Below are 26,002 nucleotides of genomic sequence, written 5' to 3' on the forward strand. Positions count from 1 at the left end.
TTAACTCTTGGGTATCGCTACGCGATGTGTTTCCCCCCTAACTCGGTACTGTACACAGTGTTTCCCCCCCCACTCTGGTATGTACACAGTGTTTCCCCCCCAACTCTGGTGTATGTACACAGTGTTTCCCCCCAACTCTGGTATGTACACAGTGTTTCCCCCGCCAACTCTGGTATGTACACAGTGTTTCCCCCCTAACTCTGGTATGTACACAGTTGTTTCCCCCCCAACTCTGGTATGTACACAGTGTTTCCTCCCCCAACCTCTGGTATGACACAGTGTTTCCCCCCAACTCTGGTATTGTACACAGTTTGTTCCCCCCCTAACTCTGGTATGTACACAGTGTTTCACCCCCTAACCCTAAACTCTGGTATTGTACACAGTGTTTACCCCCCTCATATCTCTGGTATGTACCAGTTTGTTCCCCCCTAACTCTTGGTATGTTACAACAGTGTCTTTCTCCCCCTAACTCTGATATGTACACAGTGTTTCCCCCTAACTTCTGGTATGTACGCACTGTTCCCCCCTAACTCTGGTATGTACACAGTGTTTGTTTCCCTTTTCTCTGTATGTTACACAGTGTTTGTTTCCCTTTTCGCTTGGTATATACACAGTCTGTACCTTTGACTTTGTTTCAAATATCACCGTTTTCTTTAAGGGCTGATTTCTAATCTTAATCATCCCCCAGAAATATGTACTGTAGAATAGATTACTTACCCACGGGCCTCCCATCCCCAGGAAATGACTGTAGATATTATTACTCCCACTTGGGCCTCCTATCCCCAGGATAATGACTGTAGAATAGATTACTGATCCACTGTGGGCCTCCATTCCCCTCAGCGGAAAATGACTGTAGAATAGATTACTACCCACTGGGCCTCCATCCCCCAGGAAATGACTGTAGAATAGATTACTACCCACTGGGCCTCCATCCCCCAGGAAATGGCTGTAGAATAGATGACTACCCACTGGGCCTCCATCCCCCAGGAAATGACTGTAGAATAGATGACTACCCACTGGGCCTCCATTCCCCAGGAAATGACTATAGAATAGATTACTACAAACTGGGCTTTTCTTCTACCCAGAAGATCAGATGACTCTTTTAATCATGCTCTCTGTGCTTGTAAAGTGGTACAGTAGTTAGCTTTCTCCCTATATAGTGCACTACTTTTGACCAAGTGGCCTATTCCCTATACACTACTTTTGACCAGACCCCATAGCGGTAGTGCACTATGTAGGGAACAGGCTACCATTTGGGATGTAGGTTGTGCTTTTGAACAAGTGAAGTGGATACAGTAGTTTTTTGTTTTGGGTCTAAATACAGTTTTCTCTTCCTCAGGACAACTGTCCTTCTACAACGCTGAAACCAAGCAGTTGATCCACACGTTCAAGGCTAAGTTTAGCCAACCTGTCGTACCGGCCTTCATGGTAAGTCCTGTCGGTATCATGGCCGATACTCTTGTCTAACTGACACTCCATCATGACTGTATGTTATACCAGAGAACCTGTCCTGTTTATCAAGACCTAGATAACACCAGTAGGTAACAAGTTACGTCATGAACGTGTTATAACAGGTCCCAACAGCATTATTAGTACATTTATGTCACGCTATGTAAGAGAGCTCATATTTAGGAATCTTTAATAGATGCATTATTACAATGGCATAGTAGTGTCACCATTTTGGCTGTTCTCAAAAGTGTCCTTCTGTCATACCAGTGTTGGTGAATTTGGGGCGGCAGCGTAGCCTTGTGGTTAGAGCGTTGGACTAGTAACCGAAAGGTTGCAAGATCGAATCCCCCGAGTTGACAAAACCTCCTCCATGTATATCTCACTAGGTCAGGATATTAAACCTCCTCCATGTGTATCTCACTTTACCCAGATGAACTCTTTAGTCATATCCCAGTTTACCTATTTGCTTATGGCCTTGTCTAAACCTAGCGACCAGTTTTTTGGTCTTTAATGACTGGTACTATACWTATACAGTACCAGTCAAAAGTTTGGACACACCTACTCATTCAAGGGTTTTTCTTTATTTTTATTATTTTCTATATTGTAGAACAATAGTGAAGACATCAAAATTATGAAATAATTGAGATGGTTTGGGATGAGTTGAACCGCGGAGTGAAGGAAAAGCAGCCAACAAGTGCTCAGCATATGTGGGAATTCCCTCAAGGCTGTTGGAAAAGCATTCCTCATCCAGCTGGTTGAGAGAATGCCAAGAGTGTGCAAAGCTGTCATCAAGGCAAAGGGTGGTTACTAAATCTCAAATACAATATTTATTTTGATTTGTTTAACACTTTTTTGGGGTTACTACATGATTCCATATGTGTTATTTCATAGTTTTGATGTCTTAACAATTTTTCTACAATGTAGAAAATAGTAGAAGTAAAGAAAAACCCTGAAATGAGTAGGTGTGTCCAAACTGTTGACTGGTACTGTAAGTCACAGGGCCTATACCGACCGGTGGGGGAAATAGGGGCGGTGCAGGTTATATATGAGCATCTTTTCAAAACGTGATTTGACCTTTTGGCATATTCACTAACACGGGTATAACAGAAGCASACATTTGAGAACAGCCATAATGATGACACTACGCTGTCTTGGTAATGATGTATCCATGAAGATCACTAAATATTTAGCCCTTACATAGCGTGACATGAATGCGCTGTGAATACGCTATGGATATTTTTGAATTYACCTTTAAAAAATGCCGTTGTGACCTGTTTATAAAAACATTCATGAAATGCTTATAGATGTGTAATAAATGTGTTATGTATATGTAGTCAAATTAAATAGTTACTCACCAGAGTCCTGTATCCACGTTTGTTTCATGACTATACGTAACACAGAAACTTCACGAATTAAGTTGAATGAACATTGCAGAATGGAAATGAATGATATACTTCTGGGCCCAGAAAATCCATCTAAACATGGTATATGTTGTAGTCCAACAACAGCCAGTACTTCGGGGAATCAACTGACAAGTCCAGTGACAATCTGTGGCAAAAACAAGTATGGCTGTAATCTCCTCTAATCACCCCAGGATGCTTGGATCTTAATGAGGTCTTGGATCTCTTCTAATCACCCCAGGAGGTCTTGGATCTCCTCTAATCACCCCAGGCGGTCTTGGATCTCCTCTAATCACCCCAGGATGCCTTGGATCTCCTCTAATCACCCCAGGAGGTCTTGGATCTCCTCTAATCTATTGACTACTGTAATGCTCTCCTGTCTGGTCTACCCAAGAAAGCCATTGGTCAACTGAAAACATACATCATGCTGCAGCATGAGTACTGACCAAGACCAGACGGAGAGAACACATTACACCGGTTTTAAGGTCTCTGCACTGGCTGCCTGGCTGCATGTTAGTTTTAGAATTCATTTTAAAATTCTTCTACTGTTTTTTTTTAATCAATCCATGATTGTTCACCCCAATACATGTCAGACAAGCTTTAAGTTATGTACCCAGTAGCTCACTCAGGTCCTCTGGCCTTTTAACTATCCCAAAGCCCAGGACCAAGAGGCATGGAGAGACAGCCTTTTAACTATCCCAAAGCCTAGGACCAAGAGGCATGGAGAGCAGCCTTATAAGCTACTCCCCAAAGTCCCTAGGACTCAAGATGGCATGGACAGGACATCGCACGTCTATAACTATCCCAAAGCCGCAGGACCATAGAGGCTCTGGAAGAGACAGCCTTTTAACTATCAAAGTCCAGACCAGATGGCTATGGAGAGACAAGCTTTTAACTTATTCCCATAAAGCCCAGGAACCAAGAAGTATGGAGAGACAGCCTTTTAACTATTTCCCAAAGCCTAGGACCTTAGAGCTATGGAGACGCAGCCTTATCAACTAATCCCAAGCCTGGACCACAGAGGTCATGGAGTAGACAGCCTTTTAACTATCCCAAAGCTAGGACATCAGGGCCACTAGAGAGACAGCCTTTAGTTAACTATGCCCCCACTAGGACCAGAAGCATGGAGAGACAAGCCTTTAACTATCCCAAGCCTAAGGACCAAGATCCTAGGACCAAGAGGCATGGAGAGAACAGCCTTTAACTATCCCAAAGCCTAGGAACCAATGAGGCATGGAGAGGCAGCCTTTATGTTCTATGCCCCCAGACTCCATGGAATAGCCTGCCAGAGAACCTGACGGGGCCGACAAACTGTTTGTAAAGCAGATTGTTAAAAAACATCTTTTGTTTTCTTTATGGTTGTTTCTTCTTTTTGTCTTTCAGTATTTAGTTGTTTTTATCCTCTTACGTGGTTGTGTAGTAAATATTGGTTTTTCATCTTGTGTTTTTCCTGTGAAGCGCATGGTTGCTTTTCATGTCTGAATTGTTGCTATATTAATAAAATCTGATTTGACTGTGAGGACCTCACCTTCTCTTCACGTGTTATTCTAACATACCTGTGAACTCTACTGGATATGCGTAAAGACATCAGACGGCTTTCAGTATTCAGCAAGTGGCTTCCTTGGTCTACCAGGAAGGTGGCTTCCTTGGTCTACCAGGAAGGTGGCTTCCTTGGTCTACCAGGAAGGTGGCTTCCTTGGTCTACCAGGAAGGAGGAATCCTTGGTCTACCAGGAAGGAGGAATCCTTGGTCTACCAGGAAGGAGGAATCCTTGGTCTACCAGGAAGGAGGAATCCTTGTTGAAGCCTGTGCTCAGTCCATAGCCCTGTTCATGTTGCCATAAAGGGGCAGCAGTTTCCTAGCATGTGTCTGATAAGTCCCTCAGTGACGATGATAGTGTTACAGTGTGTTACAGTGTGTTACAGTGTGTTTTGTGTTACAGTGTGTTTTGTGTTACAGTGTGTTACAGTGTGTTTTGTGTTGCAGTATGTTACAGTATGTTACAGTATGTTACAGTGTGTTGTGTGTTACAGTGTGTTGTGTGTTGTGTGTTGTGTTCCAGGTATGGTGCGGAGGACTGAGCCTCAGTACAGGGATGCAGGTCCCCAGTGCAGTCAAGAGTTTCCAGAAGTCCGAGAACGGCCTGGGAGGATCCAACAGCAGCCTCAACAGCATGGCCCAGTAGCCCACACTCATTGGCTACATCTGGAACAGAACCCTATTCTCTACTCAGTGCACTACTGTTGCTCTATGCGGGCTCTAGTCAAAAGTAGTGCACTATATAGGGAATAGGGTTCCATAGGGCTCTGGTCTAAAGTAGTGCACTATATAGGGAATAGGGTTCTATAGGGCTCTGGTCTAAAGTAGTGCACTATATAGGGTTCCATAGGGCTCTGATCTAAAGTAGTGTACTATATAGGGAATAGGGTTCTATAGGGCTCTGGTCTAAAGTAGTGCACTATATAGGGTTCCATAGGGCTCTGGTCTAAAGTAGTGCACTATATAGGGAATAGGGTTCCATTTCGGACGCAACCAACGATGAACTGAACTCGCTCCTCTGACTTCCTGCTTTCTGTGCAAGTACAACCCCTTCCTGTTTCTGATCTGTCAGTCAACCCGAGCTGCCCGCTCCAGATGCACTGCGAGACATGAGAAACCCTGAGCATTGGAGGACCAAAACCAGCCTCGCCTTCACTCCTCGCAGTTTAACCAAGCCGCTCCAGACCCTTAGAGGGGTATCATCACACATCAGAGCTCTCCAAGCCTGTTCCTGGAGAGCTACCGTCCTGTAGGTTTCCACTGACCCTAACCTAGCACACCTGATTCCCAATAATAATAGCTGATTGATAAGCTGAATCATGTGTTGGAGTGAAACTGGGGTTGGAGTGAACCGACAGGAGTGTAGCTGTTCAGGAACTAACCCAGCTGCAGCATTAAGGGTTTAGTGGAACCCTCCTATCCATGTTCCAGATCGCTTATGAGAGAATTAAGATTCTCATTCTGGATCAGGAATGCTAGACGTTTAATCAGGGAATAGATGAGTGCACTTTGTTTTCTCTCCTTTTGTTTTAGTTTAGAATGCTGAGTTTCTAGATCATTCTGTCTCTCTCTCTCTGAAGTGTGAACGTCTGTTTTTTTTGGCATGACGAGAAAACCATGTTGATTACTTAACAGCTCCTATATTGACTCGTGTATTTCTGTGTGTGTGTGTGTGTGTGTATATGACTATAGCAGTCATGTCAGTGAATGGATTATATCTCCTCCCTCTCTCGTAGAGGCGTCGCTTTGGTTTGAACCCTCAGTTTCTTCACTACTGAACGATATCTTGTCCGAACTAAACTGCAGGTTTGCACTAAATACAGTACCTGAAGTAGGGTTGACTTAACTGAAGTGACGGAGTACTGTTGCACAGGGAATGATACCATATGATCGAGGTCTGTTTTCTTCTCATGCTTACATGTCCTGTGCACCGGGCTTAGTGTGACCCTGTGTTAGGCGTCCCAAATCGCACCCTATTCCCTATATAGTGCACTACTTTTGACCAGGGCCCCTATGACGATCCCTGGTCATGCACTATGGCCCTATGGGGCCTGGGCAAAAGTAGTGCCCTATATTGAAGGAATAGGGTGCGATTTGGGAAGCAGCCTGTGAACCTAGACGTCAAGAGTGTGTTGATCTGTGTCTGTACGTCATTTGAGTATTATGTGTTCTTATTCATGTCTTATGGCACCCTATTCCCTTTTTATAGTGCACTAGTGCCCTAAATAGGGAATAGGGTGCCGTTGAGGACTCTCCTATTACTGTATCTTTTAAAGCATTCAGAAGTTAATCTCATGATATGGCTCACAAACGGCAGGTCTTAAATGATGTACCTTTTTTTTTTAAAGGGTGATAGACATCAGATATACACTGAGTGTGAAAAACATTTTAGGACACCTTCCTAGTGTTGAGTTGCACCCCCTTTTGCCCTCAAAACAACCTCAATTTGTGGGGGCATGAACAAGGGGTTGAAAGCGTTCTACAGGGATGTTGGTCCATGTTGACTCCAACACAGTTGAGTCAAGTTGGCTGGATGTCCTTTGGGTGGTGGACCATTCTTGATACACAGGAAAGCTGTTGAGTGTGAAAAACCAAGCAGCTTTGCAGTTCTTGACACACTCAACCCGGTGTGCCTGGAACCTTCTACCATACCCCGTTCAAAGGCACTTCAATCTTTTATCTTGCCCATTTACCCTCTGAATGGCACACATACACAATCCATGTCTCAGTTGTCTCAAGGCTTAAAAATCCTTCTTTAACCCGTCTCCTCCCCTTCATCTACACGGATTGAAGTGGATTTAACAAGTGACATCAATAAGGGATCATAGCTTTCACCTGGAGTCACCTGGTCAGTCATGGAAAGAGCAGGTGTTCCTAATGTTTTGTCCACTCAGTGTCCACATGATTATATTGATACATTCAGTTAGAATGAGATGTCTGTCAAATTGTGTCAAAACCACCAAAGATTATGTTTAGTGAGGGGAAATTGATATGGGAATACTTTATATTCTGCCACCTGGTGTCTGGGGGATGTCACTGCAATAATTTAGGACGAGATCCTAAAGCCAGACCACTACACACTACAGCCAGACACATCTCTCAGACCACTACACACTACAAACAGACACATCTCTCTGACCACTACACACTACAGCCAGACACATCTCTCTGACCACTACACACTACAACCAGACACATCTCTCTGACCACTACACACTACAGCCAGACACATCTCTCTGACCACTACACACTACAGCCAGACACATCTCTCTGACCACTACACACAATACTTTTCTAAATACATTACTTAGTTTTGGGATTTTATTTTGAAATAATTATTTTATTTTTACCATAATTTAGGCATATCAGTGGTCTCAATGCTGAATATGTCACATTTACCTGGATTATTAGACTGATTCAAACTAATTCACTGACCCTTTGGTGCATCATTATCATGTTATGTATACTGGTCGAACTCTTTTCAATGTTTGGTTATTTCATTTTCTACCATGTTTTCCATGCTGCTGTTCTGTTCTGTGTTGGGCCGTTAGAGGGAGAAAGACATCTCCCGTTGTCTTCATGTGGGCCAACCTTTTCAGTTATACTGGATTCACATTTATTTGTGATATTTGACCGCAAACATGTGACTCTTTAGCTATGTCCACCTTTCCGTTGAAACACCAAATAAACCGTTTTCACCCCTGGCAAAATGTTGCTTTTATCTTTCTCATTGACTATAATCTATGAAGCGTATTGTGGGCAGGGTTAATTTGAAAAGTGAATCAATTCTCTGTGTCTGTTTTAGTTTACCGACATTTTCTAGTTTTTTAATCCACATGGCAGAGTAATTGAATTCTCTGTATGTTTATGTGGGCCTGCTGTACGCTTACTACTGGTACAAAATGTCATACTCTCACAGAATGCCATTCCATTTGTAAGATGGCGCCGGAGAAGAAGGCAGACGTTTTACGTGCCCCCAACCGATTTGTGTTTTTTTTGTTCGTTTATTTGCATTGGTTGTAACTTAATTTTTACATAATGTTGTCGCTACCGTCTCTTACGACCAAAAATAACTTCTGGACATTACTCACCACAGACTGACAGAATCGTTTTTTTTTTCTTTAACATGTCTGACGAGGCCGACGCCAACGATATACTGCTTTCTCGGGAACAGGCCCAGATCCCTGTGATTTGCGTGAAGAGGAGGCGGAGAAAAAGGGTCCGGAGGGCGGGCTGCCTTCGGTGAATTCGTAGGTGATCAGATAAACCCCTACTACATTGCACGTTTGCTAGCAGAATGGAATCTTTGAACAATAAAATAGATGACCTACGCGGAAGATTAAACTACCAACGGGACATTCAAAACTGTAATATCTTATGCTTCACGGAGTCGTCGCTGAACAATGACATTATCAACATACAGCTGGCTGGTTATACGCTGCACCGGCAGGATAGAACAGTGGCGTCTGGTAAGACAAGGGGCGGAGGACTATGTATATTTGTAAACAGCAGCTGGAGCACGAAATCTAAGGAAGTCTCAAGGTTTTGCTCACCTGAGGTAGAGTATCTCATGATAAGCTGTAGAACACACTATTTACCAAGAGAGTTTTCATATATATTCTTCATAGCTGTCTATTTACCACCACAAACCGATGCTGGCACTAAGACCACACTCGATGAGCTGTGTACGGCCATAAGCAAACAGGAAAACGCTCATCCAGAGGTGGCACTCCTAGTGGCCGAGGACTTTAATGCACAGCATGTTAAATGTGCAACCAGAGGGGGAAAAACTCGACCACCTTTACTCCACACACAGAGACGCATCCAAAGCTCTCCCTCACCCTCCGTTTGGCAAATCTGACCATAATTCCAGACTGGAACATGTTCCGGGATTCTTCCGATGGCATTGAGAAGTATACCACATCAGTCATTGGCTTCATCAATAAGTGCATCGATGACATCCCCACAGTGACATACATACCCCAACCAGAAGCCCTGGATTACAGGCAACACCCGCACTTAGCTAAAGGGTAGAGCTGCCCCTTTCAAGGAGTGGGACTCTAAGCCGGAAGCTTATAAGAAATCCCGCTATGCCCTCCGACGAACCATCAAACAGGCAAAGCATCAATACAGGACTAAGATTGAATCACACTACACCGGCTCCGACGCTCGTCGGATGTGGCAGGGCTTGCATGCTATTACGGACTACAAAGGGAAGCACAGCCGCGAGCTGCCCATTGACATGAGCCTACCAGACGAGCTAAATCACTTCTATGCTCGCTTCGAGGCAAGCAACACTGAGGCATGCATGAGAGCATCAGCTGTTCCAGACGACTGTGTGATCACGCTCTCCGTAGCTGATGTGAGTAAGACCTTTAAACAGGTCAATATTCACAAGGCCGCAGGGCCAGACAGATTACCAGGACGTGTACTCAGAGCATTCACGGACCAACTGTCAAGTGTCTTCACTAACATGTCCCTGACTGAGTCTGTAATACAAACATGTTTCAAGCAGACCACCATAGTCCCTGTGCCCAAGAACACCAACGTAACCTGCCTAAATGACTACCGACCCGAAGCACTCACGTCTGTAGCCATGAAGTGCTTTGAAAGGCTGGTCATGGCTCACATCAACACCATTATCCCAGAAACCCTAGACCCACTCCAATTTGCATACTGCCCCAATAGATCCACAGATAATGCAGTCTCTATTGCACTCCACACTGCCCTTTCCCACCTGGACAAAAGGAACACCTATGTGAGAATGCTATTCATTGACTACAGCTCAGCGTTCAACCAAGTCTAGGTCCAAAGACTTCTTAACAGCTTCCACCCCCAAGCCATGAGACTCCTGAACAGCTGCTCTTAAATGATCTTTTATATGTTTACTTATTTTTTTCTTAACTGTATTGTTTGTTAAGGGCTTGTGTTTGCTTTGATCATGTCCTCTACCTTGGTAAATAAAGGTGCAGTTTCAGTCATATCCAATACAAGGAGTATTGAATTCCAGTCTTTGAATGATGCTGTATCTGCATGTGTGTATTACAATTATACACTTGAATAGTATTTACCAATCCTTGACCTGAGACGTCAATGGTTACACATTGTAACTCTGCAATAATCTAGAAAATGATTTAACTAGTTAAAGGCTGATTTGTAATTCATATATACATAAATATACTTTTTTTAAACAGTACACTACACTTCCTATGCATCATGTATATACTCTAAAACCGGTTAATCTCAATATCTAATTTCCTTCATCAAACACAGGACAGGTGTACTATTTCATCAAATGAGAGACTTAATTTTAACCAGTAGAGAATGTGAAACACTTTATTGAAAGAAGTTCATTATCCAATGGTTATAAATATATTATAATTGTAATATATTATAAATACAAGTTCAATCTGTACTTCAATGCACATCTGGTGTTCATTATAAAAACAGAGGGTGAAAGAGGTAAGAACATGGGAGCAGGGAAGACGGCATATGATTAATGAATCACAGTGCTAGCCTAATATTCTGTCAGTTAATCACAATTACATAATAGTGTCTCTAGCGGTGTCTCCTAACCAGCCTTGGGCTCCCAGTCGGACCGAAGGTTATCTTAAGAGCGGGTGAGGTAGCGATGATGGTCCTGAGGGTTGGCGTCCTCTCTCACATCAAAACATACCTGCAGACGAGAGACAGATGGAGAGAGAGAGAGAGCATGTTTAAGCATTGTGGTTTTTTTTTCTAACACTGTCAGTCATCATAATCATCAGGAGGTGAAATGCAAAACTGACCTTGGATCATTAACTCTGGGGCGACTACATCTCTATCTGTATTTCAATGTGTTGCATCTCTTTTAATAATACTCCCTGTTGACCCGATCAAATGACCTCTGATCATGCTGTGCCCTCCATGTAGCCAGTTCAGATGCAGGAGGTGTTCACGACACAGCTGATATAACCTAGAGGATTTAGGGAAAAGGGGAGAGAGGGATGAAGTGAAGGAGAGAGACTGTTATTGAGAAAATAAGGTAGTTAAATGTACAGTGTTCAACAGGAATCTGATCCCCTCCTGGTTCTCGTGTCCATCCTCGTGAAGTTATGCAGGACACAGGTAGCCTTCACACGCCTGAATCCCCCCAGGAGGCAGTCCCAGATGGCCCTGGTCACCCAACCTTGCAGTGCCCTACATGGTAAATGTAGGCAATCGTTTTGAAGGAATCCCCAGTTACAAGGTATCTGTAGGAATATGGAAGACAATGTAATTATTAGACTTTTACATCACCAGGTCATTGTGGATTACTAAAGTATTATATCCCTGATAACAAATCAAAATAACATTGGATTGATAGATGCATGTGTAGCATGTGATAATAGCAGGATCATATCAAGGATAACATCACAAATGAATACATTAAATACCATTTGAAGCTTGATAATTTGTATCAGCTGTGCAGTGCTAAGGCAAAAAACAAAAATGTGCCCCCCATTGAGTCCCCAGGACCAGGACTGAGAACCACTGCTCTTCACTGGGACCTCTTCATCTGTAGACAAACTTTCACAGCTCTCTTTATCTAAGGACAGAAAACCTCACAAGAAACAGACTTCATTATAGTCAAGTTACACCGCACTGAATATTATGTTACTATCATCTCCGTTCTCACTTCTAGGGACTGGAACTACAAAAGTACCTGCCCTATCCAGAATAGTCGACTCTCACTTTGACAGTTGGGGCTGCTATCCTTTCACCCTCCTCCGTGGCTGTTATCTAGCTTCCTACAAATTTGAAGTTTGTTTTTTACAGTGATAAATACATCAAGATAGCTAGCCAATATGAAGTTCGGTAGCTGGTGATGATTTAATTGACTTAGCTAGCTATCTATAAAATCTGTAAAGTTGGCTAGATATCTATCTCGCTATGTTTGCAGCTCAATTGAGTTAGCCTGCACTGTAGCTAGTTAGCTAATAATACATACAGTGGGGCAAAAAAGTATTTAGTCAGCCACCAATTGTGCAAGTTCTCCCACTTAAAAAGATGAGAGAGGCCTGTAATTTTCATCATAGGTACACTTCAACTATGACAGACAAAATGAGAAAAACAAATCCAGAAAATCACATTGTAGGATTTTTAATGAATTTATTTGCAAATTATGGTGGAAAATAAGTATTTGGTCAATAACAAAAGTTATCTCAATACTATATACTATATACCCTTTTTTGGCAATGACAGAGGTCAAACGTTTTCTGTAAGTCTTCACAAGGTTTTCACACACTGTTGCTGGTATTTTGGCCCATTCCTCCATGCAGATCTCCTCTAGAGCAGTGATGTTTTAGGGCTGTTGCTGGGCAACACGGACTTTCAACTCCCTCCAAAGATTTTCTATGGGGTTGAGATCTGGAGACTGGCTAGGCCACTCCAGGACCTTGAAATGCTTCTTACGAAGCCACTCCTTCGTTGCCCGGGCGGTGTGTTTGGGATCATTGTCATGCTGAAAGACCCAGCCACGTTTCATCTTCAATGCCCTGCTAATGGAAGGAGGTTTTCACTCAAAATCTCACGATACATGGCCCCATTCATTCTTTCCTTTACATGGATCAGTTGTCCTGGTCCCTTTGCAGAAAAACAGCCCCAAAGCATGATGTTTCCACCCCCATGCTTCACAGGAGGTATGGTGTTCTTTGGATGCAACTCAGCATTCTTGTCCTCCAAACACGACGAGTTGATTTTTTACCAAAAAGTTATATTTTGGTTTCATCTGACCATATGACATTCTCCCAATCTTCTTCTGGATCATCCAAATGCTCTCTAGCAAACTTCAGACGGGCCTGGACATGTACTGGCTTAAGCAGGGGGACACGTCTGGCACTGCAGGATTTGAGTCCCTGGCGGCGTAGTTTTTACTGATGGTAGGCTTTGTTACTTTGGTCCCAGCTCTCTGCAGGTCATTCACTAAAGGTCCCCCCGTGTGGTTCTGGGATTTTTACTCACCGTTCTTGTGATCATTTTGACCCCACGGGGTGAGATCTTGCATGGAGCCCCAGATCGAGGGAGATTATCAGTGGTCTTGTATGTCTTCCATTTCCTAATAATTGCTCCCACAGTTGATTTCTTCAAACCAAGCTGCTTACCTATTGCAGATTGTCTTCCCAGCCTGGTGCAGGTCTGCAATTTTGTTTCTGGTGTCCTTMGACAGCTCTTTGGTCTTGGCCATAGTGGAGTTTGGAGTGTGACTGTTTGAGGTTGTGGACAGGTGTCTTTTATACTGATAACAAGTTCAAACAGGTGCCATTAATACAGGTAACGAGTGGAGGACAGAGGAGCCTCTTATAGAAGAAGTTACAGGTCTGTGAGAGCCAGAAATCTTGCTTGTTTGTAGGTGACCAAATACTTATTTTCCACCATAATTTGCAAATAAATTCATTAAAAATCCTACAATGTGATTTTCTAGATTTTTTTTTCTCATTTTGTCTGTCATAGTTGAAGTGTACATATGATGAAAATTACAGGTCTCTCTCATCTTTTTAAGTGGGAGAACTTGCACAATTGGTGGCTGACTAAATACTTTTTTGCCCCACTGTAGCTCGTCTGGTAGGCTCGTGTCACTGGGCAGCTGGCGGCTGTGCTTCCCTTTGTAGTCTGTTATGGTTTGCAGGCCCTGCCACATAAGACGAGCGTCGGAGCCGGTGTAGTACGATTCAATCTTAGCCTTGTATTGACGCTTTGCCTGTTTGATGGTTCGTCGGAGGGCATAGCAGATTTTCTTATAAGCTTCCGGGTTTGAGTCCCGCACCTTGAAAGCGGCAGCTCTACCCTTTAGCTCAGTGCGAATGTTGCCTGTAATCCATGGCTTCTGGTTGGGGTATGTACGTACAGTCACTGTGGGGACGACATCCTCAATGTACTTATTGATAAAGCCAGTGACTGATGTGGTGTACTTCTCAATGCCATCGGAAGAATCCCGGAACATATTCCAGTCTGTGCTAGCAAAACAGTCCTGAAGTTTAGCCTCTGCTTCATCTGACCACTTTTTTATTGACCGAGTCACTGGTTCTTCCTGCTTTAATTTTAGCTTGTAAGCAGGAATCAGGAGGATTGGAATTGTGGTCGGATTTACCAAATGGAGGGTGAGGGAGAGCTTTGTACGCGTCTCTGTGTGTGGAGTACAGGTGAAAGCCCGTTATGCACCTGCATAAGGTCAGTCTGAACACCAACTACTGAGAAGAGCATAGGAAAGGCATACATTACCTAAGTCTGAATCGGGCCCTATGTGCATAGATGGAGCATGTGTCAATAGAGATAGGATCAAAAGAAAGGCAACCCTGCTCTCAGATCAGCTTTCTCCATTCAAATCTTATCTTAACATTATAATAATTTCACAATACTGACGACGGATCAGCTCCTATAAATATTAATGGCTGCAACTTATTCTAATGCTTAGCCTATAATCATGCACTCAATCACAGATTAATTTGGCACATAATTGCGCATGTTGTGACACATTATTACGCAGTATGTGTAACTCCGTTGACTGAACATGACATTAACGTCAATATGATTTAAATATACTACTGCCATTCATCTGGGTTTAATTTGAAGCATCGTCTTATCCTTCACTTACTTGTTCAAAGACATCTTTGTTTTTTGTTTTTGTTTGTAGTGAACTTCGTTTCACAAGTTATCAGAGGTCATAGACAGACAAGATCAACATCTTGATTATATGTTTAGCGGAGATCTTCTGTGTATAAAGTGATGCGGAAGGGCAAAGAAAAAAAACATCTGACGATGCACTTACAAGTGGTCTGAGGCAGTCGGTAAATACCTTTTCTAACAACTGCTTAGAGATTTAATGATTTAATGATGTTCTTCTCTTCTTAAGGGGTGGATCAGCTTAATATTGCAGATAGATTGTTATTTCCGTCAATGTAATTGTCTGCATCATTTCCAATCCCCAATATGTTTTTGGGGTAAATATATATATATCCATATACATACACGTATGCATATATACATATACACATATACACATACAGACATATACTGTATATACATACTTTTTTTAGAATATACCTTTATTACTCCCCAAACCCTACCACCCTTCCCCCAATTGGAGTAAACTAATAAACACTGAGGCTTCTACCTTCAGTCTACACATATTATACACATTTTACAGACACAATCTATTTTACAATAGTTATATTTAGTTTGTTTTTAGTCCTTCCTCTATTTCTGATGTACATCCAGTTTGATTTCTATTTGTAACTGCGCTATTTCACAAAAGTTCTGAACCAATATACATTTTACAGACCCCGTATGTTTTCCGTTGGTTATCTTGTTATTGTGATGAACTTTCAGCATTAATAAGATGCTTTTGGGAAACCAGGGCCAAGATCTGAACAGAAACAGAAGAAGCTCTACCTTTTGTGGAAATACTGTGAAATTCAAGCTTTTCTCACAGTAAGGTGTGTGTTTGTTTTGTTCACATGCACTTTTAGCTCATTGAAAAAAGAGTTGGCTCAAGTTTCAGGAGTTACACAACCGTTAATTATCATATCATCATCTGACCAATAGGCTTTGAAACTACACTGAATACTCCCTCTTTTACAGTGTTGTCGACGTATTCGAGTCAAAACCTGCTGTTTTTTTTAAAGCTTTGTGACTTTTTCGCTTATTCCTCTCTTGGGTGTATGTGGCCGCCTTGAAAGCATCAACCTCCACTCCGGTCTCTATCTACTTAGACTAGGGGGGGTGGCATCCTTCCAAACCTCATCTCGTTGACTCGGAAGTCTGGGTGTCAGAGGCTGGGTGTCAGAGGTTGGGTGTCAGAAGTCTGGGTGTCAGAGGCTGGGTGTRAGWAGTCTGGGTGMCAGYGGRTGGGTGTCAGAYGMCTGGGTGTCAGAAGTCTGGGTGTCAGAGGCTGGGTGTCAGAAGTCTGGGTGTCAGAAGTCTGGGTGTCAGAGGCTGGGTGTCAGAAGTCTGGGTGTCAGAGGCTACTGTCTAGTCTACTCCCCAGGATGGTTTCTGTGAGGATGCTGCTGTCGGTGGCCCTCCTGCTCTGCGGGTGTCTGGGCACACAGGGTGGTAACGTGCTGGTTTTTCCCGGAGAGTATAGTCACTGGCTCAACATGCGAGTGATCCTGGAGGAGCTAGTGGAGAGGAACCATAGTGTTACAGTGCTGGTTTCCACCACCTCGCCGTCCATCAACTTCTCCAGGCCAGAGAGGTTCGGCTTCAAGGTTTACGATGTACCCTTTGAAAAACAAGACTGGCAGGCTCTCAATAATTACTTCATAAAGTGGTGGATGAACGAGTCTCAGAACGTGTCCATGCTGCAGCTGGGGCTGTGGATCAGAAACTTCATGCAGAAAAGGAATGTTATAACGGTCAACATGTGTAAGTCTATGTTCAATAACAAAGAGCTTCTGGAGTCACTGAGACAGTCCAAGTTTGACGCGCTCCTTTCTGATCCGATGTTCCCGTGCAGTGACTTAATCGCGGATGCTCTTGACTTGCCTCTGATTTTCTCCCTGAGGTTCTCATTTGGCATGGTTTTTGAGAGGCAATGTGCACAGATGCCAGCTCCCTCCTCTTACGTCCCTTCCCCGGAATTGCCGTATACAGACAAAATGAGTTTCTTTGAGCGGGTTCACAATTTTGTTGCGTATACATTTTGGGATATCTTTATGAATGTACACTTACTAACGACCATGGACACTTTGTACAGTGAGATAAAGGGTAAGTTGATCAGAATTCTGTCTACGTCCCAAATGGTACCCTATTCCCATATAGTGCACTACTTTAGACCAGACCGTGCACTATGTAGGGAATAGGGCACACTATGTAGGGAATAGGGTGCACTATGTAGGGAATTTCATTTAATTTAATTTTACCTTTATTTAAGTCGGTTAAGAACAAATTCTAATTTTCAATGACGGCCTAGGAACAGTGGGTTAACTGCCTTGTTCAGGGGCAGAATGACAGATTTTTACCTTGTCAGCTTAGGGATTTGATCTTGCAACCTTTCGGTCACTAGTTCAAGGCGCCAACCACTAGGCTACCTGCCGCCCCAGGAATAGGGTGCACTATGTAGGGAATAGGGTGCCATTTTGGGATGCATAAAGAGTCTTTCCTCAGTCTTTCCTACATCCTGATATTACCAGGCTATGACCACTAGATGGTGCTGTTCCTGCTACAGGAATTATCTCCTTCCCCCTCAATGTTAAATAGCTAATTCACCCAAATTACAACACGACGTATGGGTTTCCTCACCCTGTTAGATGTCCACTTTGGTTTTGTTTATCTGGCCACTGTTTCAAATGCTATCTTTTGCAAGTAAGTAAATGGTACCTATAATTGCATTGTCACGCTTCATGTCCAAATAATCTATAAATAACATAATTGAGTTACTGGACACTGGACAAATGAAGACCTGCGGTTCGTAACCACAAAGTGTCTCGAAGTAGGAGCGCTGAAGGATTAGGTCCCCCTTGTTTTTACAATATAATCTAAAAAGCTGAACTGATCCTAGATTAGCACTCCTACATCTGAGATGCTTTGATGGATACTGGCCCTGGACTCATGCATGCTAAATGGAGAATGTCCAATTAAAAAGGCTTTTTAGTTCAAGACAAGGCTTAATCTGTGTCTGGGAAACTGGCCCTCGCTACAGTTACATGTTTTGTGGACAAGGCAATTTATTTAGCAGTACTGTGTCTCTATACAAAATATACAGAGATAATATAGGCAGAGGAATTTACATATAGTCAATAGTGTATATATAATGTATGTAGACTGTGTAAATTCTGGGTATACGTACATCTCCTTGGTGAATGAAGGTTCTGATTCTATTCTCTACATGAATCAGGAAGTCCGACTAGGTTCTGATTCTATTCTCTACATGAATCAGGAAGTCCGACTAGGGGTCTGATTCTATTTCTCTACATGATCAGGAAGTCCGACTAGGTTTCTGATTCTATCTCTACATGTAATCAGGAAGTCCGACTAGGTTCTGATTCTATTCTCTACATGAATCAGGAAGTCCGACTAGGTTCTGATTCTATTCTCTACATGAATCAGGAAGTCCGACTAGGTTCTGATTCTATTCTTACAGTATCAGGAAGTCCGACTAGGTTCTGATTCTATTCTCTACATGTATCAGGAGTCCGACTAGGTTCTGATTCTATTCTCTACATGTATCAGGAAGTTCCGACTAGGTTCTCTCATTCTATTCTCTACATGAATCAGGGAAGTCCGACTAGGTTCTGATTCTACTTCTCTACGATGAATCAGGAAGTCCGACTAGGTTCTGATTCTATTCTCTACATGTATCAGGAAGTCCGACTAGGTTCTGTGAGATAATGGGGAAGGCTGACATCTGGTTGATACGAACATACTGGGATATTGAGTATCCTCGACCTTTCCTGCCAAACTTCAAATTTGTGGGAGGACTTCACTGCAAACCTGCGAAGCCACTTTCAGAGGTAAGGCTTTTGCTTTTAAACGCTATTTTACAAGCAGTGCTGATTGCCGATGCCCGAAACGGCACCCAAATTCCCCTCTAGTAGTGCACTAGGGCACCATTACGGACGTAGACAGTCCGTCAACTGTCTAACAAGATACTGTAACGGTCAGGCATGAAGGCTGATTATCATTGAATCCCATCATTAATATTTGGTACCATTGAGACACTGGGACTGTGTCGTTGTTGGTCATCAGGCCATGGAGGAGTTTGTGCAGAGTTCAGGAGATGACGGCATCGTAGTGTTTTCACTGGGCTCCATGGTCAAGAACCTGACTACAGAGAGAGGAAACACCGTAGCCACTGCATTGGGACAGATACCTCAGAAGGTGAGTCTGGTTCTGTTGGTTTCAGGCTTCTGTTCCAAAATGGCCCTATTTATGTGCACTACGCCCTATTTAGAGCACTACTTAGGGCTCTGGTCAAAAGTAGTGCACTATATAGGGAATAGGGTCCCATAGGACTCTGGTCAAAAGTAGTGCACTATATAGGGAATAGGGTTCCATAGGGCTCTGGTCTAAAGTAGTGCACTATATAGGGAATATCGAAATAGAGAGACATTTGGGACTCTGCCTTGGATGTTATAAGTTGCCCATTGAAACTAAGCAGGGAGGACATATGTCCCCTCAATCTGATCCATTTGTGGGATACAAATATACAAGATAGCCTACTGGGTTTTTTTGTGTTTTTTTTTTACACAGAATTCATTCAGAGGTGTTGATGAATTTGGCCATCGGGGCCCCTTCAGAAAACCATAGCTTCTGGTTATGAGTACCGTGTTTCATTGCAGATTCTTATTCCTGTTTTAGGTGCTGTGGAGATACAGTGGGGAGAAACCAGAGACCCTGGCTCCCAACACAAGAGTTTATGAGTGGATTCCACAGAATGACTTACTAGGTAATAACTTGTCTATCTTTATAATCCTTGGCCTACGGTAGTGCTGATCTAGGATCAGGTTGAAGATAACAAAGGTCAATAAGACTACCATTCTAATATCCCATAGCTATTTTCATACAACTGTGATGTGTTGTTGACTCATTTAGCTATCTTAAGACGAATGCACTAGTTGTAAATCGTGTCTGGATTAGAGCATCTGCTAAATGTCCTAACCTGGGTATCGTCAACCGAGGGATTGGTCACGAGACTTGTCCTAACCTGGGTATCGTTAACCTAGGGATTGGTCACGAGACTTGTCCTAACCTGGGTATCTTCAACCCAGGGATTGGTCCTGAGACTTGTCCTAACCTGGGTATCTTCAACCTAGGGATCAGGTCCCCCGTGTTCATTCATTATGAACTAAAAGTCTAAACTGATCCTAGATCAGCACTCCTTCTCTGAAACGTTTTATGAACATACAACCCTGTTCTCTCTCTGTCGTTGTGTATCCCAAAAGGTCATCCGAAGACCAAAGCCTTCATCACTCACGGTGGAACCAACGGACTCTATGAAGCCATCTACCATGGAGTTCCTATGGTGGGTATCCCTCTGTTCGCTGACCAGTCAGTCAACCTCATGCACATGAAGACCAAAGGAGCGGCTGTCATCATGGACTTCAACAAGATGACATCCAAAGATCTGACGGAAGGACTCAACTCTGTGATCAATGATCCATCGTAAGTCCTTTTGCAGATTTGACCAAACGAAACAAAACTATTCTCTACGATTGGTTTCCTCACTTGCTGATTGGCTTATTTCAAAGCCAACAACCCGTGTCAGTGAGGTATTTTTTTGACATTACTGTATTAAAAAGTCAGGGAGGAAATGATCACGTTTTAGTTGTTCTGTCATGCCTCATGTAACGATCGTCTGTGGTGGAAGAAGGATCGGACCAAAGCGCGGCGTGGTAAGTGTTCATGTCTTTTTAATAAACAACACTGAACACTAGAACAAAACAATAAACGAAGTGAACAAACGAAACAGTACCGTGTGGCGACAAACACTGACACGGAAGACAAACACCCACAAACCAAAAGACAAAACAGGCTACCTAAATATGGTTCRCAATCAGGGACAACGATRGACAGCTGCCTCTGATTGAGAACCATATCAGGCCAAACACAGAAACGGGAAAACTAGACACACAACATAGAATGCCCACTCAGCTCACGTCCTGACCAACACTAAAACAAAGAAACAGTGAACATGTCGTCCCCCACGGATGATGCAGCCCCCCCCCCCCTACTATTTGTATTTATTATGGATACAAAATTAAGCTATTTTATACCATTTTAAAAACATTAGAATACATTCACAGATTTCACAACACACAGTGTGCCCTCAGGCCCGTACTCCACCACTACCACATACTGTACCTACAATACAAAATCCATGTTATCGTGTGTGTGTGTCTGTGCCTATGTTTGTGTTGCTTCACAGTCCCGCTGTTCCATAAGGTGTATTTTTATCACGTTTTTAATCTAATGTTACTGCTTGCATCAGTTACTTGATGTGGAATAGAGTTCCGTGTAGTCATGGCTCTATGTAGTACTGTGTGCCTCCCAAAGTCTGTTCTGGACTTGAGGACTGTGAAGAGACCTCTTGTTGATGTCTTGTGGGGTATGCATTGGTGTCTGAGCTTGTGGCAGTAGTTTAGACAGACAGCTCGGTGCATTCAACATGTCAATACCTCTCATAAATACAAGTAGTGATGAAGTCAATCTCTCCTCCACCTTGAGCCAGGAGAGATTGACGTGCATATTATTAATATTAGCTCTTTGTGTACATCCAAGGGCGAGCCGTACTGCCCTGTTCCAGTCGCTGTAGTAGCTGACGTGTATAGTGTTGAGTCATCTGCATACATAGACACACTGGCTTTACTCAAAGCATGTCGTTAGTAAAGATTGAAAAAAGTAATGGGCCTAGACTGCTGCCCTGGGGAATTCCTGATTCTACCTGGATTATGTTGGAGAGGCTTCCATTAAAGAACACCCTCTGTGTTCTGTTAGACAGGTAACTCTTTATCCACAATATAACAGGGGGTGTAAAGCCAGAACACTCTCTGTGTTCTGTTAGACAGGTAACTCTTTATCCACATTATAGCAGGGGGTGTAAAGCCATAACACATATGTTTTTCCAGGAGCAAACTGTGATCGATATTGTCCAAAGCTGCACTGAAGTCTAACAAAACAGCCCCCACAATCTTTTTATTATCAATTTCTCCCGGCCAATCATCAATCATTTGTGTAAGTGCTGTGCTTGTTGAATGTCCTTTCCTATAAGCGTGCTGAAAGTCTGTTGTCAATTTGTTTACTGTAAAATAGCATTGTATCTGGTCAAACACCATTTTTTTCAAAACTTTACTAAGGGTTGGTAACAGGCTGATTGGTCGGCTGTTTGAGCCAGTTAAAGGGGGCTTTACTATTCTTAGGTAGCGGAATGACTTTAGCTTCCCTCCAGGCCTGAGGGCACACACTTTCCAGTAGGCTTAAATTGAAAATATGGCAAATAGGAGTGGCAAAATCGTCCGCTATTATCCTCAGTAATTTGCCATCCAAGTTGTCAGACCCTGGTAGCTTATCATTGTTGATAGACGACAATATAATACTTTTTTCACCTTTTCCACACTGACTTTACGGAATTCAAAAGTACAAATCTTGTCTTTTATAATTTGGTCAGATATACTTGGATGTGTAGTGTCAGCGTTTGCTGCTGGCATGTCATGTCTAAGTTTTCTAATCTTGCCAATGAAAAAGTAGTTAGCAATATCAGTAGTTTTTTGTGATAAGTGAACCAACTGATTCAATGAACGATGGAGCTGAGTTTGCCTTTTTGCCCAAAATTTCATTGAAAGTGCTCCAAAGCTTTTTTACTGTCATTCTTTATGTAATTTATCTTCGTTTCATAGTGTAGTTTCTTCTTGTTTTTATTCAGTTTAGTCACATGATTTCTCAATTTGTGGTACGTTGGCCAATCGGTTGTGCAGCCAGACTTATTTGCCATTCCTTTTGTCTCATCCCTCTCAACCATACCATTTTTCAATTCCTCATCAATCCACAGGGATTAAACAGTTTTTAACAGTCATTTTCTTAGTGGGTTCGTGCTTATTAGTAACTGGAATAAGCAATTTCATAAATGTGTCAAGTGCAGCGTCTGTTTGTTCGTCATTACAAACCACAGACCAACAAACATTCTTTATATCAACAACATACAATCCGTTTTGTAGGGATTCCTATGACCTCTTATACACTATATTAGGCCCAGCCTAATATGGACATTTCGAACGTTTTCCTAGATATGGCTACTATGTTGTGATCACTAGATCCTATGGATTTGGATACTGCTTTAAAGCAAATTTCTGCAGCATTAGTAAATATGTGATCAATACATGTTGATGATTTCATTGCTGTGCTGTTTGTAACTACCCTGGTAGGTTGACTGATAACCTGAACCAGGTTGCAGGCACTGGTTACAGTTTGAAGCTTTTTCTTCAGTGGGCAGCTTGATGAAAGCCAGTCAATATTTAAATCACCCCAGGAAATATACCTCTCTGTTGATATCACATACAGTACATTATCAAGCATTTCATACATGTTATCCAGATACTGACTGTTATCACTTGGTGGTCTATAGCAGCTTCCCACCAGAATGGGCTTTAGGTGAGGCAGATGAACCTGTAGACATATTACTTCAACAGTATTTAACATGAGATCCTCTCTAATCTTTACAGGAATGTGGTTCTGCATATAAACAGCTACACCTCCACCATTGGCATTTCTGTATTTTCTGGAAATGTTATAACCTTTTATTACTACCACTGTATCATCAAAGGTATTATCTAAGTGAGTGTCAGAGATGTATGAATGTCATCTGTTACTAGCAAATGATTGATTTCATAAACCTTGTTTCTTACGCTACATATGTTGACATGGGTTATTTTGAGCACTTTTCTTCTGGGATGCTTACTTGTTTTCATTGCTTTACTGGGAAGCTTATCAGAAGTAGATATGCTCATGTTATTTATTATAGTGCAGGGTGAGCTGCGCACAGTGGACTTCCTCCTAGGGCACACCGCCTTAGTGCTAACAATATAAATCTGGTTCATAGGCACATGATTACTGCTCACAATAGCTGTAGGATCAGCAGAGATATTACTATAGCGCCCCCCTTGGGCCTATTAGGGTAATTTTGTAAATGCCGGAAATCTATGTCAAGACACATCATTCACCCAAATTTTGTAAAAATTGGGCCAGTTCTGTCTGATGTACGAACAGACGGAGACAGATTTCCGATTTCAACAATGATTAGTGTAATGTATTGAGTGCTTTAGACACTAAACCTGATCCCAGATCAAGCTTAATATGACAATGAGTGACAAAGAGTTTGGTGGGATGGCATAAAACAGACTGGATACTTTAAGACAAAATAACTAATATCCCTTTTTCTTTCACCAGGTACAAAGAAAACGTGATGAGGCTTTCCAGTCTCCACCACGACCAGCCAATGAAGCCATTGGATACAGCGGTGTTCTGGATTGAGTTTGTGATGCGCAACAAGGGGGCCAAGCACCTGAGAGTGGAGTCCCATAACCTGAGCTGGTATCAGTACCACTGTCTGGACGTGACAGCTGCCCTGCTCTCCGTGATGGCACTCTTCATTATAGTCTTAGTTAAAACATGTACTTTCTGTTTCAGAAAAACTAAAGCAAGACAGAAGACAGAGTGACTACCCCATGGTCTGCCAATAATGTCATGTACTGAAACAATCGTGAGCGACATTATCGTAGTGGGCATTATCGTCATGGGCGACATTATCATAGTGCGAAAGGGTCTTCATGAACTAGGGTACCCATGAGGATTTCCTACACTGGACAACTTGTTACAGCTGCTGATAAGTTATTGATAATAATCAGCCATTTTGTTTTCATGTCATTACATTAAGATATAAAGGGGAGATTTTAACTATAGTCAATAAAATGTACTTGGTGATTTAAAACCTATGTTTAACTCTTTTATCATGGTTGGTGTCTTGATGGATTTGTCCAAAATCATGTGACATAAAACATTACTTTTCTGTCCTTGCATTTATAGCAGTGTAAGTTGTCCTTATATCATATAAAAAGCATGAATCAGTTAAATTAGACATTGAACTTGGATATAGTTGTCGTACAGTTTTTTGTATAGAGATGTCAGAAATCCAGTGTAACTACGTAACATTTCGTGTCATGGGGTGAAAACAGATTTTATGGACATACAAATTCTAAATTATATATGGAATTGCAAAATCAAATGCTTCTAACCTACAAGGTCACCTTGCCTTGATACCACCTTACCTTGATACCACCTTACCTTGATACCACCTTACCTTGATACCACCGTACCTTGGTACCACCTTACCTTGATACCACCTTACCTTGATACCCCCTTACCTTGATACTTACAACCTAAATTGATACTGACATTAACTTGGTTCTTCAATAATTATGCACTTGTTGGATGTGCATTTGGTGTCAAGCCGATTAGATACTCTGTGATATTTTCACCCATCATCATCATCTGATCCAGGAAGGTATTTTCCCGAATGACAGTCAAGTGATGAACGACTGTTGTGATAGATTAGACCAAGAGCTGGGGGAAAAAAAGGTGTGTCCAGAATATGTTGGTGTCTCGTTCGTTACGCAAGTGAAGACAGTTGTGCCTATCCCTAGCCAATTTGACGTTCATCATCTTTTGCAGTGGCGATTTTAGCATATATATCTTGGTAGGCCTTTTTTTTTTTTTTTTGACGAATGCCAGCAAAGCCACTACACAACACATCACTAAACAATACATTAATTGCACTATAACGGTGACAAACGGTGCCCACAAACTGTTAGGGCCTACATAAAACTGTCCCAACAGTGGAGCTTTCTTTTCAGCACCACGGAGTGAATCCTTAACACTGCTACACCTGGCTATCAGTGGACCCTCGCCTGGCATCGACACAATTCATTCAGCCTCACTTACTGACATTTTAAAACCATAGCTGATAGGGCTGACTTGATTAAACAAATGTGGTTTCTACTGACTCCTTGTAGATTTGTGTAAACTCGATAAGAACAGCTTTGTCCTTCAATAATAACGAACGCCAACATGAGTTTAGACTTTTGAACCATACACAAACATTTATT

The 26,002-nt window shown here is 42.4% G+C and overlaps 2 protein-coding genes across 8 annotated transcripts in view; both read left to right on the top strand.

Moving 5' to 3' along the window:
* LOC112069003 (FSD1-like protein) overlaps positions 1 to 8,112 on the top strand; it is an 80,737-nt gene extending 72,625 nt beyond the window's left edge. For all 4 annotated transcript variants that reach the window (XM_024136255.2, XM_024136256.2, XM_024136258.2 and 1 more), the window contains 2 exon segments: positions 1,340 to 1,428; positions 4,912 to 8,112. In XM_024136255.2, the coding sequence (XP_023992023.1) occupies positions 1,340 to 1,428; positions 4,912 to 5,034 (212 nt within the window). In that variant the 3' untranslated portion in view covers positions 5,035 to 8,112.
* Positions 8,113 to 15,983: 7,871 nt separating this feature from the next.
* LOC112069004 (UDP-glucuronosyltransferase 2B15) lies at positions 15,984 to 24,914 on the top strand. Of its 4 annotated transcripts, none has more exons than XM_070438363.1 (7): positions 15,984 to 16,193; positions 16,296 to 17,114; positions 18,711 to 18,859; positions 19,095 to 19,226; positions 19,707 to 19,794; positions 20,291 to 20,510; positions 24,288 to 24,914. In XM_070438363.1, the coding sequence occupies exons 2-7, from the start codon at positions 16,394 to 16,396 to the stop codon at positions 24,556 to 24,558; spliced, it is 1,581 nt and encodes a 526-aa protein (XP_070294464.1). In that variant the 5' UTR covers positions 15,984 to 16,193; positions 16,296 to 16,393; the 3' UTR covers positions 24,559 to 24,914. The 4 variants fall into 4 exon arrangements, with proteins under 4 accessions (XP_070294464.1, XP_070294465.1, XP_070294466.1 ...); XM_070438364.1 differs by having other exon boundaries at positions 15,984 to 16,179; XM_070438365.1 differs by having other exon boundaries at positions 15,984 to 16,179; positions 16,340 to 17,114.
* The last annotated feature ends 1,088 nt before the right edge of the window (positions 24,915 to 26,002 follow it).

This window comes from Salvelinus sp. IW2-2015, unplaced genomic scaffold (assembly GCF_002910315.2).
Source record: "Salvelinus sp. IW2-2015 unplaced genomic scaffold, ASM291031v2 Un_scaffold845, whole genome shotgun sequence".
NCBI lineage: Eukaryota > Metazoa > Chordata > Actinopteri > Salmoniformes > Salmonidae > Salvelinus > Salvelinus sp. IW2-2015.

Excerpts from the sequence above, each read along its gene's own strand:
- LOC112069004 (XM_070438363.1), top strand. The coding sequence starts at position 16,394 with ATGGTTTCTGTGAGGATGCTGCTGTCGGTGGCCCTCCTGCTCTGCGGG. Across the intron at positions 18,860-19,094 it reads CTGCGAAGCCACTTTCAGAG|GCCATGGAGGAGTTTGTGCA; the intron begins GTAAGGCTTTTG and ends GTTGGTCATCAG. Across the intron at positions 19,227-19,706 it reads TGGGACAGATACCTCAGAAG|GTGCTGTGGAGATACAGTGG; the intron begins GTGAGTCTGGTT and ends TTCCTGTTTTAG.